At 67.3% G+C, this 16,055-nt stretch overlaps 1 protein-coding gene across 1 annotated transcript; it reads left to right on the forward strand.

The window, feature by feature from the left end:
* Positions 1 to 1,220: 1,220 nt before the first annotated feature.
* NECTIN4 (nectin cell adhesion molecule 4) lies at positions 1,221 to 15,426 on the forward strand. Its single transcript, XM_053966972.1, has 9 exons — positions 1,221 to 1,538; positions 6,314 to 6,661; positions 7,942 to 8,232; positions 9,220 to 9,334; positions 10,192 to 10,355; positions 11,626 to 11,773; positions 12,617 to 12,695; positions 13,226 to 13,345; positions 14,205 to 15,426. The coding sequence occupies exons 1-9, from the start codon at positions 1,472 to 1,474 to the stop codon at positions 14,475 to 14,477; spliced, it is 1,605 nt and encodes a 534-aa protein (XP_053822947.1). The 5' UTR covers positions 1,221 to 1,471; the 3' UTR covers positions 14,478 to 15,426.
* Positions 15,427 to 16,055: the final 629 nt, after the last annotated feature.

A 16,055-nucleotide genomic window follows, 5' to 3' on the forward strand; every position in this document is an offset into this window, starting at 1 on the left:
GCCCGGGCTCTGCAGGGGGTGGGATTTCGGCCCCCCCCCACACAAGTTTTTGGGGTAATTTTGGGGTTCCCAAATTCCCTCCTCACCCCTCTAACCCCCCCTTTCCCCCAGGGATTTTCCACGTCTGCTCCGCTTCCAAGGATCCGTCCCCGGAGAGCTCCGAAGTTGGGGGGTCCTGAGGGGTCCTGGGGGGGGGTCCCCATTTCCCTCCCCAATTTTGGGGTTCCCCGGGTGTGCTCAGCTGGGTCCGGCCTCTGCTGATCCCCCCCTGTGGCAGGCACATTTCCCTCTCTCTCTCAGGATTTTTCATTGAGGTGCACAGAGAGAAATGCAAGAGAAAAGCAAGGAGCAGAAATAGAAATTGTTTTCTCTTTCATTTCTCTCTGTGCACCTCAATGAAAAATCCTGAAAGAGAGAGAGAAATGTGCTTGCCACAGCCCCCCGCTCCATACCCGGTTTTCCCCCTTTCCCCAAATTTTTCTGTGCCAATAAATGCCCCTCCTCCCCCATCCCCCAACTCCCCGTGGGTTTCCCTGTGGGGTCCGGGGGAATTTGGGGATCCCAAAACTTTTGGGGGTGTCGGTGATGGCCCCCACGTGTGGGAAAGAACTGGGATATACTGGGGGGCAAATGGGAAGGACTTGGGAGGTACTGGGAGCACCATGGGGGTGACTGGGAGCACTGGGGAATTCATGAGGGGGTCACTGGGAGCACTGGGAGCACCATGGGGGTGACTGGGAGCACTGGGGATGCCATGGGGGGGTCACTGGGAGGACTGGGAGGTCCATGGGGGTCACTGGGAGGTCCGTGGGGGTCACTGGGAGCACTGGGGATGCCATGGGGGGGGTCACTGGGAGCACTGGGAGGTCCATGGGGGTCACTGGGAGGTCACTGGGAGCACTGGGGATGCCATGGGGGGGTCACTGGGAGGTCCGTGGAGCTCACTGGGAGCGCTCCCGGCCGTCCGCGCTCCCCCCGCCGGGTGTGGCCCCACCGCTCCCCCCGCGGCCATCGCCCTTTTAAGGCCGCGCCCTCGGCCCCGCCCCCGGCCGGACCTGCCGGACCGGTCCGCCCCACCCGACCCCGCCCCCTGCCCCGCCCCGCCAGGCCCCGCCCCCCGGCCCCGCCCCGCCCCTGCCCCGGTCCCGTCCCGCAGCCGAGCAGCACCGGCCCCTCCGCCGCCACCGGCCCGGCTCGGCCCGATCGGCCCCGGTCCCGCCCGGTCCCGCCCGGCGCGGCCCGGCCCGGCTCAGCCCGGAGCCCCTCGGTGCGTCCCGGTGGCTCCCGCTGGCTGCCGGCGGCTCCCGGTTCCGCCCGGTACCGCCCGCAGGGACCCGCCGAGGCTCTGCGCAGTGGGACCGCGGCTGTCCCGGAGCGTCCCGGGCTGTCCCGGCGGTGCCGGTGGGGCCCGGTCCGGCCCGGATGGTGCTGGCCGGGGGCCGAGCCGCGCCGTGAGCCCGGAGCGCTCCGCATGGACCCCCGCGGGATGCGGCCCGGGGCGCCCGTGCTCCTGCTCAGCTTCCTGCTCGCCGTGAGCGGTAAGGGCCACGGGGGCACCGGGACCGGGATAAGGACCGGGACCGGGACCGGGATAAGGACCGGGACCGGGACCGGGAGCGGCTGTCCCGCCTGCGAGTCGGGACGGGGGTGGGGACGGGAGCGGCGGGTCCCACGGTTCCCCCAAGCGGCGCCGGGGGTCGGAGGCAACGGGGACAGCCCGGAGCTCCCGGGGGGCACCGGCAGCGCCCGGAGGGGCCGGACCGGGACCGGGACCGGGACCGGGACCGGAGCGGGGGGGTGGGGGGGCAGCGACTCCCATGGAGCGGGGGGTGGGGGTGAAACCGGGGAGGGGAAAGCGAAACCGGGACCGGGAAAGGGAAACCGGGGGGAGCGGCGGGGGCGCGCGCAGGTGTGCGCGCACACGCGTGTGCAGGTGTGTGTACGTGGGAGCGCTCGCGTGTGCACCTGCGGCCCCGCGTGTCCGAGCGCGCGTGTCCGAGTGTCCGTGCGCGCGTGTCCGAGCGTCCGCGCGCGCGCCCGCGGGTCCCCGCGCCGGGTGGGGGGGGGGAGGGGATGGGGGGGGGGCCGCGGGCGCTTCACACGCGTGTGCGCGCACACCTGCGCGCGCGCCCGTGGGTGCGCACCTGCGCCTCTGCGTGGGCTCCGCTCCCCCCGCCCCCCACACGGGGCACGCGGGTGGCGCGGACCCCGCTGGGGACACCCCGGGGGTGGGGGGGGACAAACCGTGGGAACGGCGACACCGGGATGCCCGGGGGGGGTCCCGCCCCCTCCCCCTTGTCCCCACCCCTCCCCCGTTTTGGGGTCCCACGCAGGTGGGGGATTGGGGGGGGCTGCACCCACGGGTGCTGCACACGGCGGGGTGGGGGGGTGTCCCCTGCTCTGCCCCGTGCCCCTTCCCCCACCGTGCCTCAGTTTCCCCTCAGGACCCGTGGGAACGGGCTGGGGAACACCCCCACCCCACCCCCCCCGCCGCGGGTCACCGGCTGCACCCCGGGGGTGCTGACCCCCGCCACGAGCGACCCGCACCCCACGGGGGTGGGGGGGGGTTCGGGGGGGTCCCCGCGCCCCCCGCGGGGCCGTGGGGCGCACACGCGCGTGCAAGGGGTTCCCACGCGTGTGCAAGGGGTTCCCACGCGCGTGTGCGCGCTTTTTTTGGATTTGGAGGGGGGGGGGTCCCTCCATGCGTGTGTCCCCCCCCCCCCCCCGGGGCGAGGGGACAGGGGGTGGCCCCGCACGTGCGCGCGCGTCCCCGTGGGAAAAAAACCGCCCCGAGCGGCTCCCCTCCCCCCAGAACGGGGCTCTGCCCCACGGGGACCCCCGTGGGAGTTCGGGGTGAACCCCCCCCCACCCCCGGGACCCCCCGGGACCCCCCGGTCCCCGCTGCCGGGGCTGTTTTGGCCCCCCCCGCGCGCGCGGCCGGGGCGTGGGGGCCGCGGGGCCGGTTCAGCCGGTTCCCCGCGCCGGTTCCCACGCGCTCGGGCCCCGCTGGGTGGGGACGCCCCGAGGGGGGAACCTCCCCACGGAACCCCAGAACCGCCCCACGGCCGCCGCGACCCCCGCGGGACCCCCCCCACGGGGCCCTCCCGGGACCCCCCCCCCCCGCTCCGTGCTCCCCGTTCGCTCTGCGAGCGCGGCGGCGATCGGGGAAACTGAGGCACGCGGAGGCGGCGGGGGCAGCGCGGGGAGGCTGCGGGGCAATTAATGAAGGGGTTAATGAGTCCGGGGTCCTCGGGGGGGTTGGGATGGTGGGGGGCATTTTGGGGAGTCCCCGGGGGGGCTCGGCGGGGGCGGCAGCGCGGGATCCGTCCCGGCCGGTTGGGCTGGACGGGCCGGCCCGGCCGCTTCTGGCGGCGGCGGCGGGGCGGGACACGCCCCCCAAAACCTGTAGGACACGCCTCCCGGACACGCCCCCTCCCAAAAATGCACCCCCAAAAATGCACCTCAACCCCTCCCCCCGAGCAGCCCCCCAAACCCTGCACCCCAAACTCGCGCCCAAGGGAAGCTAATGAGCCCCAAATCCCGCACCCCAAATCCCGCACCCCAAATCCCGCACCCCAAATCCCGCACCCCAAATCCCGCACCTCACATCCCGCACCCCAAATCCTGCACCGCACTTCCTGCACCTCAAATCCCGCACCCCAAATCGTGCACCTCAAATCCCGCACCCCAAATCCTGCACCCCAAATCCCGCACCCCAAATCCCGCACCCCAAATCGTGCACCTCAAATCCCGCACCCCAAATCCCGCACCTCACATCCCGCACCCCAAATCCTGCACCGCACTTCCTGCACCTCAAACCTGCCCCAAAAACCTCAGCCAGCCCCCAAAATTGCACCCCAAGAATGCACCTCAAACCTCCCCGCCCCGATCAGCCCCCCAAACCCTGCACCCCAAACCTGCACCCCAAACTCTCAGGTAGTCCTCAAAACCGCACCCCAAATCTGCACCTCACATCTCCCAATCAGCCCCCCAAACCTCCTCCCCAAACCCTGCACCCCAAACCCCAGCCAGCCCCCCAACCTAAGCCCCAAATCCTGCAGGTGTGCCCAGGTGTGCCCAGGTGTGCCCAGGTGTCCCCGAGCCCTGTGCAGATGTCCCCAGCTGTGCCCAGGTGTGCTCTCGCACACTCGGCATCACCCCAGGTGCCCACAGGTGGTGGCACAGGGGACACGTGGGTGCCCCACAGCCCCTTGCACACCTGGCATCACACCTGGTGCCCACAGGTGCCACAGGTGCCACACTGAGGTCCCCGCAGGTGGGGGCGTGTGGAGGTGCCACATCCCTGTCCCCACCATGTCCCCCTGCCCATCCCTGTGCCCGCTCGGTGCCACACCTGCTCACACAGGTGTCACACTCAGGTGTCACTTCCTGTCCCCATGTCCCCACAGGCGGTGGCCGGGTGGAGATGCCTGTACCCACAGGTGTCCCTCAGGTGTCACCTGTGAAGGTGACCGTGTGGTGGAGGTGGCCGTGTGGAGGTACCCACACACAGGTGTCCCTCAGGTGTCACACTCGGGTGTCACACTCAGGTGTCACACTCGGGTGTCCCTCGGGTGTCCCTCGGGTGTCTCTCAGGTGTCACCCCTGTCCCACAGGCAGTAGCCGTGTGGAGGTGCCTGTACCCACAGACGGGTGTCACACTCGGGTGTCACACTCGGGTGTCACACTCAGGTGTCCCTCGGGTGTCCCTCGGGTGTCTCTCAGGTGTCCCTCAGGTGTCACCCTGTCCCGCAGGCGGTGGCCGCGTGGAGGTGCCTGTACCCACAGACAGGTGTCCCTCGGGTGTCCCTCAGGTGTCTCTCAGGTGTCCCTCAGGTGTCCCTCAGGTGTCACCCTGTCCCGCAGGCGGTGGCCGCGTGGAGGTGCCTGTACCCACAGACAGGTGTCCCTTGGGTGTCCCTCAGGTGTCCCTCGGGTGTCCCTCGGGTGTCCCTCAGGTGTCCCTCAGGTGTCCCTCGGGTGTCACACTTGGGTGTCCCTCAGGTGTCCCTCAGGTGTCACCCTGTCCCGCAGGCAGTGGCCACGTGGAGGTGCCTGTACCCACAGGCGGGTGTCCCACGGGTGTCCCTCAGGTGTCCCTCAGGTGTCCCTCAGGTGCCACACTCGGGTGTCACACTCAGATGTCACACTCAGATGTCACACTCAGGTGTCCCTCAGGTGTCCCTCGGGTGTCCCTCAGGTGTCCCTCAGGTGTCACCCTGTCCGGCAGGCGGTGGCCGCGTGGAGGTGCCTGTACCCACAGACAGGTGTCCCTTGGGTGTCACACTCGGGTGTCCCTCGGGTGTCCCTCAGGTGTCCCTCGGGTGTCCCTCAGGTGTCCCTCAGGTGTCACCCTGTCCCGCAGGCGGTGGCCGCGTGGAGGTGCCTGTACCCACAGACAGGTGTCCTTCAGGTGTCCCTCAGGTGTCCCTTAGGTGTCCCTTAGGTGTCCCTCAGGTGTCCCTCAGGTGTCCCTCGGGTGTCACACTTGGGTGTCCCTCAGGTGTCCCTCAGGTGTCACCCTGTCCCGCAGGCGGTGGCCACGTGGAGGTGCCTGTACCCACAGGCGGGTGTCCCACGGGTGTCCCTCAGGTGTCCCTCAGGTGTCCCTCAGGTGCCACACTCGGGTGTCACACTCAGATGTCACACTCAGATGTCACACTCAGGTGTCCCTCAGGTGTCCCTCAGGTGTCACCCTGTCCGGCAGGCAGTGGCCGCGTGGAGGTGCCTGTACCCACAGACAGGTGTCCCTTGGGTGTCACACTTGGGTGTCCCTCAGGTGTCCCTCGGGTGTCCCTCAGGTGTCCCTCAGGTGTCACCCTGTCCCGCAGGCGGTAGCCGCGTGGAGGTGCCTGTACCCACAGACAGGTGTCACACTCAGGTGTCCCTCAGGTGTCCCTCGGGTGTCCCTTAGGTGTCCCTCGGGTGTCCCTCAGGTGTCCCTCAGGTGTCCCTCAGGTGTCCCTCAGGTGTCACCCTGTCCCGCAGGCGGTGGCCGCGTGGAGGTGCCTGTACCCACAAACAGGTGTCACACTCAGGTGTCCCTCAGGTGTCCCTCAGGTGTCCCTCGGGTGTCCCTCGGGTGTCCCTCGGGTGTCCCTCAGGTGTCCCTCAGGTGTCACCCTGTCCCGCAGGCGGTGGCCGCGTGGAGGTGCCTGTACCCACAGACAGGTGTCACACTCAGGTGTCCCTCAGGTGTCCCTCAGGTGTCCCTCAGGTGTCCCTTAGGTGTCCCTCGGGTGTCCCTTAGGTGTCCCTCGGGTGTCCCTCGGGTGTCCCTCAGGTGTCCCTCAGGTGTCACCCTGTCCCGCAGGCGGTGGCCGCGTGGAGGTGCCGCGCAGCGTGACGGCCGTGCTGGGCCAGGACGTGGTGCTGCCGTGCCGGTACCGGGCGCAGGAGCAGGAGCAGGTGGTGCAGGTGACGTGGCTGAAGCGCGGCCCGGGCGCGGTGCCCGCCGAGGTGGCCGTGCTGAACCCGCAGCACGGCGAGCACGTGCAGGAGCCCTTCGCCGGCCGCGTGCTGCGCCACGGCCACGGCGACCTGGGCGACGGGGCCATCGTCCTGCGCAACGCCGTGCAGGGCGACGAGGGCGACTACGAGTGCCACCTGATCACCTTCCCCATGGGCAGCTTCGAGGGGCGCCTCACGCTCAGGGTGCTGGGTGAGCACGGCGACACGGGGGACAGGGGGGACAGGGGCGTGTGGGGCTGGGGACGTGGGATATGGGGCGTGTGGGGGACAGGGGACACGGGAGACACGGGGGACAGGGGCGTGTGGGGCTGGGGACACGTGGGATGGGGGATATGGGTCGTGTGGGGGACAGGCGACATAGGACACACGGGACACGGGGGACACGGGGGACAGGGGTGTGTGGGGCTGGGGACACGTGGGATGGGGGATATGGGTCGTGTGGGGGACAGGCGACATAGGACACACGGGACACGGGGGACACGGGGGACAGGGGCGTGTGGGGCTGGGGACACGTGGGATATGGGTCGTGTGGGGGACAGGCGACATGGGACACAGGGGACACGGGGGACACAGGGGACAGGGGGGACAGGGGCGTGTGGGGCTGGGGACACGGGGGATATGGGGCATGTGGGGGACAGGCGACATGGGACACAGGGGACAGGGGGGACAGGGGCGTGTGGGGCTGGGGACACGGGGGATATGGGGCGTGTGGGGGACAAGGGACATGGGACACAGGGGACACGGGCGTGTGGGACTAGGGACACGTGGGGCATATGGGACATGGGGGTCAGGGGACATGGGACAGGGATGTGGAGCATGTGGGGCTGGGGACACGTGGGGCGTGTGGGACACGGGACACAGGGGACAGGGGGCATGGGGCACGTGGGACACAGGGGACAGGGATGTGGGGCATGTGGGGCTGGGGACACAGGGGACATGGGACACAGGGGACACGGGGATGTGAGACACAGGGGACATGGGACACAGGGGACACGGGGATGTGAGACACAGGGGACATGGGGGACAGGGGACATGGGGCACATGAGGCACATGGGATAGGGGATACGGGGCCTGTGGGACACAGGGGACACGGGGCATGTGGGGCACGTGAGGCTGGGGACACAGGGGACACAGGGGACATGGGGGACAGGGGACATGGGGCACGTAGGGCATGTGGGGCTGGGGACACAGGGGACATGGGGCACGTGGGATAGGGGACATGGGGGTATGGGGGGTACAGAGGACATGGGGCACACGGGACACAGAGGACATGCAGGGTGTGGAGGGTGTAGAGGACATGTGGTATGTGGAGGGCAGAGAGACCACCATGGGGATGGGGGATTTGGGGACTCTGGGGACACAACAGGGACCCACCACACACCGCCAACACACCGAGCACCCAAACAACCCCCCCGCGTCACCACCACCGACGTCCCCACCGCGCGCCTGACCGCCCTGTCCCCCCGGCAGTGCCACCGCTGCCCATCCTGAACCCGGGCCCGCCGCTGGAGGAGGGCCAGGGCCGGACGCTGGCGGCCTCGTGCACGGCCGAGGGCAGCCCGGTGCCCTCGGTGCGCTGGGAGACCGAGGTGCGCGGCACCAACGCCACGCGGCGCTCGGCCCACGCGCGCTCGGCCTCGGTCACCAGCGAGTTCTTCCTGGTGCCCGGGCGCAGCATGAACGGCAAGAGCCTCACCTGCGTGGTGGCACACCCCGGCCTGCGCCACGAGAAGAGGATCACCCACCTGCTCAGCGTCGCCTGTGCGCCTGCGGGCACGGCCGGGGGGCGGGGGGCGCGTGGGGGACACGGAGGGTGTTGGGGACGTGGGGAGTGCGGAGAGCTCTGGGGATTGTGGGGGGCATTGGGGATGTGGGGAGCGTTGGGGACAGGGGGGTGAGGAGGGTGTGGGGGGTGTTGGGGACATGGAAGGAGTTGGGGACATGGACAGCACTGGGGACATGGGGGATGACGGGGGCGTGGAGGGTGTTGGGGACATGGGGAGTGCAGAGAGCTCTGGGGATGTGGGGGGCATTGGGGATGTGGGGAGTGTTGGGGATGTGGGGGGGCATTGGGGACAAGGGGGTGAAGGGGTGTTGGGGACATGGAGGGTGTTGGGGACATGGGGTGTGATGGGCATTGGGGACATGGAGGGCATGGGGGACACTGGGGACATGGGGGATGACGGGGGCGTGGAGGGTGTTGGGGACGTGGGGAGTGCAGAGAGCTCTGGGGACATGGGGGACATTGGGAATGTGGGGAGTGCTGGGGACATGGGGGGGGCATTGGGGACGGGGGGGCTGAGGGGGGTGTTTGGGACCAGAGGGGTGTTGGGGACATGGGGGCACTGGGGACATGGGGGATAATAAGAGACATAGAGGGTGTTGGGGACATGGGGTGTGATGAGCGTTGGGGACATTGAAGGAATTGGGGACATGGAGGGGCACTGGGGACAAGGAGGACATTGGGGACAGGGGTTCTGTGGAGAGCACTGGGGACATGGAGGGGCACTGGGGACATGGGGGACATTGGGGACATAGGAATCGTGGGGAACACTGGGGGCACTGGGCAGGTGGAGGGTGTTGGGGACATGGGGGACACAGGTGACACTGGAGAAAGCTGGCACAGAGGACCTTGGGGACATGGAGGGTGGGGACATTGGGCATGGGGAGGATGAGGGACACAGGGGGACATTGTGGCCATGGGGGGCACAGTGGGACCTTGTCCCCTGACTGTCCCCGTGTCCCCAGACCTGTCGGATGCGTCGGTGCTGGGCCACACGGCCGAGTGGCAGGAGGGGATGGAGGGGGCGGCGCTGACCTGCCTGGGGGACGGCAACCCCCCCCCGACCTACAACTGGACACGGTGAGGCCACTGTCACCCCCTGTCACCCCCTGTCACCCCCTGTCACCTCCCCACGGCCCCCTGCCCTGAGTCCCCTCGCCTGTGTCCCCAGAGCACGGCTGTGTCCCCAACAGGGTCTGGAGCATGTCGGTGTCCCTGTGGTGTCCCCTGCCCCAGCTCTGTCCCCGCCGTGTCCCCCTGACCGTGTCCGTGTCCTGGCCGTGTCCCATGGCCCTGCTGTGTCCCCGCTGCCTGCGCTGGTCCCTCCCTGTCCCTGCTGTGTCCCTCCTGTCCCTGCCACATCCTCCTGCTCCCGTGCCGTGTCCCTGTGCCCATGTCCCTGTGATGTCCCTGTTGTGTCACCCCTGTCCCTGCCACACCTCCCCACCCCCAATCCCTGCCCACGCCCGTCCCCCGTGCCGGTGCCGCCGTGGCTGGGCCTGGCAGCGCCGCGTGCCCGGGCAGGCCCCGCGGTGCCCGGCTGGGCGTCACCCGTGGGAACCGGCACCGCCGGCTTTGATGGCACCGCCACCACCCACCCGGGCAGGCGGGGGGCTGTCACCGGGGGGTGTCACCAGGAGATGTCACTGGGGGCTGTCACCGGGGCCATCACCGGGATGTCACTGGGAGTTGTCATGGGGGGCTGTCACTGCAGCTGACACTGGGAACTGTCACTGGGGGATGTCACTGGGAACTGTCACTGGGGGATGTCACTGGGAACTGTCACTGGGGGTTGTCACCCGAGGCTGTCATGAGGAGATGTCACCAGGGGTTGTCAGCGGGGCTGACACTGGGGCTGTCACCGGGCCTGTCACCAGGACTGTCACCCGGCTGTCACCGGGGCTGTCACCGTGGCTGACACCGGGCTGTCCCCGCAGGGTGGACGCGCCGCTGCCCGCGGGCGTCAGGGCCAAGGGGGACACGCTGCTGTTCCAGCGGCCGCTGGCCGTGGCCGACGCCGGCGACTACGTGTGCCGAGTGTCCAACCGCGTGGCCGCCAAGGAGGCCCGGGCCAACGTCAGCATCCGGGGACGCGCCACAGGTGGGGACAGCGGCGGCGGGGACACCTCCGAGGGTGGGGGTGGCAGAAGGGACAGGGTGTGGTGAGGGGAGTGCTGGGCTTGGCTTCTGCATCCGTTTGTATGTCTGTCTGTCTGTCCATTCATGTGACCATCCACTTGTCCGTCCATCCATCCATCCATCCATCCATCCATCCATCCATCCATCCATCCATCCGTCCGTCCATCCATCCATCCCTCTGTCCACCCACCCATCTGTCCATCTGTCCATCCACACATCCATCCACCCGTCTGTCGCTCCCTCCTCTGCCCCTCCCATCCTGTGCCCATCCCACCAACGTCCATCCCCCTTCCACGCCCGTCCACTCATCGTGTGCTCATCCAGCCCTGCTTTACTCACTGCCTGCTCACCCACCCTGCCGTCCACTCATCCACCCTTCCGTGCCCTCACCCACCCTTCCGTGCCCTCACCCACCCTTCCGTCCACTCATCCGTCCTTCTGTCCACCCTTTTGTCCACTCATCTGTCCTTCTGTCCACTCCTCCATCCTTCTGTCCACCCTTCCGTCCACTCATCCACCCTTCCATCCCCTCACCCACCCTTCCGTCCACTCCTCCCTCCTTCTGTCCACTCATCCGTCCTTCTGTTCACTCCTCCCTCCTTCTGGCCACTCATCTGTCCATCTGTCCACTCCTCCCTCCTTGTGTCCACTCACCCGTCCTTCTGTCCACTCATCCACCCTTCTGTCCACTCATCTGTCCTTCTGTCCACTCCTCCCTCCTTCTGGCCACTTATCTATTCGTCTGTCCACTCCTCCCTCCTTGTGTCCACTCATCCGTCCTTCTGTCCACTCATCCACCCTTCTGTCCACTCACCCATCTGCTCATGCCTCCATATTCCTGCTTATCCGTCCATCTGTCCATCCATCCGTCTGTCCACCCGTCCCTCTGACACCGCTCACTGTCCATCCCCACCCACTGGTCACCCACCCACACACCATCCACGGGCTTGTCCATCTGTCCATCCGTCCATGCTCCTTGTCAGTCCATCTGATCATGGACACCCCTCCATCCGTCCATGGACTTGTCCATCTGTCCGTCCATCTGCCCGTCCATGGACTTGTCCATCCATGGATTTGTCTGTCTGTCTGTCCCTCTGACACCTCTTGCTGCCCATTCCAACCCACTGGTCACCCACCCACTGTCCCACACCACCTTTTGGGGTGTCCCACTGACCCCTGTGGGGTGTCCCCTCCCTTTTGGGGTGTCCCCTGACCCGCGTGGGGTCCCGCAGAGGACACCGTGCGCCGCGTGGACCTGGTGTCGGCCTCGGTGGTCGTGGTCGGGGTCATCGCCGCCGTCCTGCTCTGCGTCCTCGTCATCGTCGTGGTGGTCATGACCCTGTACCACAAACGCAAGACCCAGCGCATCTCCGAGAAGTAGTAAGGGAGGGGACACGGGGGGACGTGGGGACATGGGGACACGGGTACATGGAGGGACATGGGGACACCGGGGAGACATGGGGACACAGGGGTCACAAAGGACATGGGAGACATGGGGACATAGAGGGACATGGGGGACATGGGGACACAAAGGACGTGGGAGACATGGGGGACATAAAAGGACATGGGGGACATAGAGGGACATGGGGGACATGGGGACACGGGGACACAAAGGACATGGGAGACATGGGGGACATAAAAGGACATGGGGGACATAGAGGGACATGGGGACCCAGGGCACGTGGAGGGACATGGGGACATGGTGGGACTTGGTAGGTATGGGGGTATATGGGGACAGGGGGGCATGAGGGATGTGGGAGGACACTGGGGAACACAGGTACATGGAGGGACATGGGGACACAGGGGACATGGGGACACGAGGGACACAAGGGACACAGGTACATGGAGGGACGCGGGGACACGGAGGGAAATGGGGACACGAGGGACACAGGTACATGGAGGGACATGGGGACACGGAGGGAAATGGGGACACGAGGGACACAGGTACATGGAGGGACATGGGGGCATGGAGGGCACGGGGGTCTATGGGTGATGTGGGCACATGGGGGACGTAGGGGACACAATGGGGACACGGAATAGACACAGAGGACACGGCAGGACACGAGGGACATGGGGGGACACAACAGGACAAGGGGGGACACAGGGGACACAGGGGATGTGGGAGATGGCCACGAGGGGACATGGGAGGACACGGGGGGACACAGCAGGACATGTGGGGACAGGGGAGGGGACGCCGGTGCTGAGTGTCCCCCGTGTCCCCAGCGAGGAGGAGCTGACGCTGACCCGGGAAAATTCCATCCGGAGGCTCCACTCCAGCCACAGCAGCGACCCCCGGGCACAGGTGGGGACACGGAAACCGGGGGGCCGGGAGGGGCTTGGGGGGCCCGGGGTGGGGGGAGCAGGGTCTCGGGGTGACCAAGGGGTGTCCATGGGATGTCCGAGGAATGTCCATGGGGGTCTCCAGGCGTGTCCATGGGGTGTCTGTGGGGTGTCCATGGGGTGTCCATGGGGTGTCCATGGGGTGTCCAGGGGTGTCCTGGGTGTCCGTGGGGTGTTCAGGGGTGTCCATGGGGTGTTCAGGGGTGTCCGTGGGGTGTCTGGGGGTGTCCTGGGTGTCCATGGGGTGTCCGTGGGGTGTCCGTGGGATGTCCATGGGGTCTCCAGGCATGTCAATGCAGTGTCCATGGGGTGTCCGTGAGGTGTCCGTGGGGTGTCCAGGGTGTCCAGGGTGTCCGTGGGGTGTCCTGGGTGTCCATGGGGTGTCCGTGGGGTGTCCGTGGGGTGTCCAGGGTGTCCTGGGTGTCCGTGAGGTGTCCGGGGGTGTCCATGGGGTGTCCGGGGGTGTCCTGGGTGCTGACCAGACTGTCCCAGCTGGAGGAGACGCTGCAGCTGCGGACGGAGAGTCGCCAGGGCAGCCTGCGAGGGGACAGCCTGCGAGGGGACAGCCTGCGAGGGGACAGCCTGCGTGGCACCAGCATCTGCTCTGCCATGGTGAGACACGGGGACACGGGGGACACGGGGGACACGGGGGCACCGTGTTCCTGGGGGTGTCTGTGTCCCCAGTGACACTCCTGTCACCCATGTCCCCCACGGTGCCCGTGTCACTGGTGATGCCCATGTCCCCATGGTGCCCACCTCACCACGTCCTCCCCGTGTCCCCATTGGTGTCCCTGTCCTTGCCCTTGTTCTGATCAGTGTCCGTGTCCCAAGTGATGTCCATGTCCCCACTGGTCCCCGTGTCCCCACTGGTCCCTGTGTCCCCACGGTGCCCATGTCCCCAGTGGCACCCATGTCCCCACAGTGCCCATGTCCCCATTGGTCCCCATGGTCCCCATGTCCCCACTGGTCCCTGTGTCCCCACGGTGCCCATGTCCCCAGTGGCACCCATGTCCCCACAGTGCCCATGTCCCCATTGGTCCCCATTGGTCCCCACGGTGCCCATGTCCCCAATTGTCCCTGTGTCCCCACAGTGCCCATGTCCCCCTTGGTCCCCATTGGTCCCCATGGTGCCCATGTCCCCATTGGTCCCCATGTCCCCGCGGTGCCCATGTCCCCAATTGTCCCTGTGTCCCCAGAGTGCCCATGTCCCCCTTGGTCCCCATTGGTCCCCATTGGTCCCCACAGTGCCCATGTCCCCATTGGTCCCCGTGTCCCCGCGGTGCCCATGTCCCCAATTGTCCCTGTGTCCCCAGAGTGCCCATGTCCCCCTTGGTCCCCATTGGTTCCCATTGGTCCCCATTGGTCCCCATTGGTCCCCATGTCCCCATGTCCCTGCGGTGCCCATGTCCCCATCAATCCCCGCCCCATGCCCGGTGGCGCCCCTGACGTGTCCCTTGTCCCTCGTCCCCAGAGCGAGGAGCCCGAGGGCCGCAGTTACTCCACGCTCTCCACGGTGCGGGAGATCGAGACGCAGACCGACGTCCCCGTCGTCCCCGTTGTCACCGCGGCGCCACCGCCGCCGGCGCCTGGCGGGAAGGACCCCAAGGAGGAGGAGGAGGAGGGGGGCGGCGGGGGGGACCCCATCAAGGCGGCCATGACGCACTTCGTGCAGGAGAACGGGATGCTGCAGGCCAAGCCCAGCTCCAACGGCATCTACATCAACGGCCGCGGCCACCTGGTGTGAGCCGGGCACCGGGGGGACACCTGGGGACACCTGGGGACACCTGGGGACACCCGGGGACAGCCGGCCCCCCCCCCCCCGCACCCGCCTGGCTCTGTCCCCGCCGCTCCGGTCCCCGGATGTCACCTCCCTGCTGGTGTGGGGTCAAGATGGACTCTGGTCCCCGGGTGTCACCTCCCTGCTGGTGTGGGGTTGGGGACAAGGACAGTGCCCCAGGACTGTGTCACCTCCCTGCTGGTGTGGGGCTGGGGACAAGGACAGTGCCCCAGGACTGTGTCACCTCCCTGCTGGTGTGGGGCTGGGGACAAGGACAGTGCCCCAGGACTGTGTCACCTCCCTGCTGGTGTGGGGCTGGGGACAAGGACAGTGCCCCAGGACTGGCTGCGGTCCCTGGGTGTCACCTCCCTGCTGGTGTGGGGTCAAGCAAAGACTCTGGTCCCCAAGTGTCACCTCCCTGCTGGCACATGGAGCTGGGCACACCACCAAGCCCCAGGACATTCTTCAGTCCCCAAGTGTCGCCTTGCTGCTGGCACAGGCTTGGGGACACCACTGAGCTCAAGGACATTCTCCTGTCCCCAAGTGCCACCTCCCTGCCATCACAGGCTTGGGGACACCACCAAACCCCAGGACAAGCTCCTGTCCCCAAGTGCCACCTCCCTGCCATCACAGGCTTGGGGACGAGCCCCAGGACGAGCTCCTGTCCCCAGGTGCCACCCAACCGCGGGCTGGGGACACTCGTGGTGACACCGGGGACACCCAGGACTCCCCAAACTCCCCAGGACCGAGCAGGGCAGGAGCCCCCGTGTCCCCCCAAACCCCCCCGGGCTGGGTGGCACTGGGGACAGCCGTGTCCCCTCTCGCGGTGGCACTGGGGACAGCCGTGTCCCCTCCCCCGGGCTGGGGGAGGGGCTGTACAGCCGTGTATAGACCCTGTAAATAAAGGACCCGCGGGACTGGGCCCGAGTGTGACAGCTTGGGGACACTGGGGACACGGGGGGGACACGGAGGGACACCGAGACACACGGGTGACACGGTTAATGTGAGTGACATGGGGGTGACACTGAGACACACGGGTGACACGGTTAATGTGAGTGACATGGGGGTGACACGGTGACATGTGGGTGACACTGAGACACGCGGGTGACACGGTTAATGTGAGTGACATGGGGGTGACACCGAGACACACGGGTGACACGGTTAATGTGGGTGACATGGGGGTGACACGGTGACATGTGGGTGACACAGTTAATGTGAGTGACATGGGGGTGACACTGAGACACGCGGGTGACACGGTTAATGTGAGTGACATGGGGGTGACACTGAGACACGCGGGTGACACGGTTAATGTGAGTGACATGGGGGTGACACTGAGACACGCGGGTGACACGGTTAATGTGAGTGACATGGGGGTGACACGGTGACATGTGGGTGACACCGAGACACACGTGTGACACGGTTAATGTGAGTGACATGGGGGTGACACCGAGACACACGGGTGACACGGTTAATGTGAGTGACATGGGGGTGACACGGGAGTGACACAATAACACACGAGGGTGGCACGGGTGACACGGTGACGTG

This window comes from Vidua chalybeata, chromosome 29, assembly GCF_026979565.1.
Source record: "Vidua chalybeata isolate OUT-0048 chromosome 29, bVidCha1 merged haplotype, whole genome shotgun sequence".
Taxonomy (NCBI): Eukaryota; Metazoa; Chordata; class Aves; order Passeriformes; family Viduidae; genus Vidua; species Vidua chalybeata.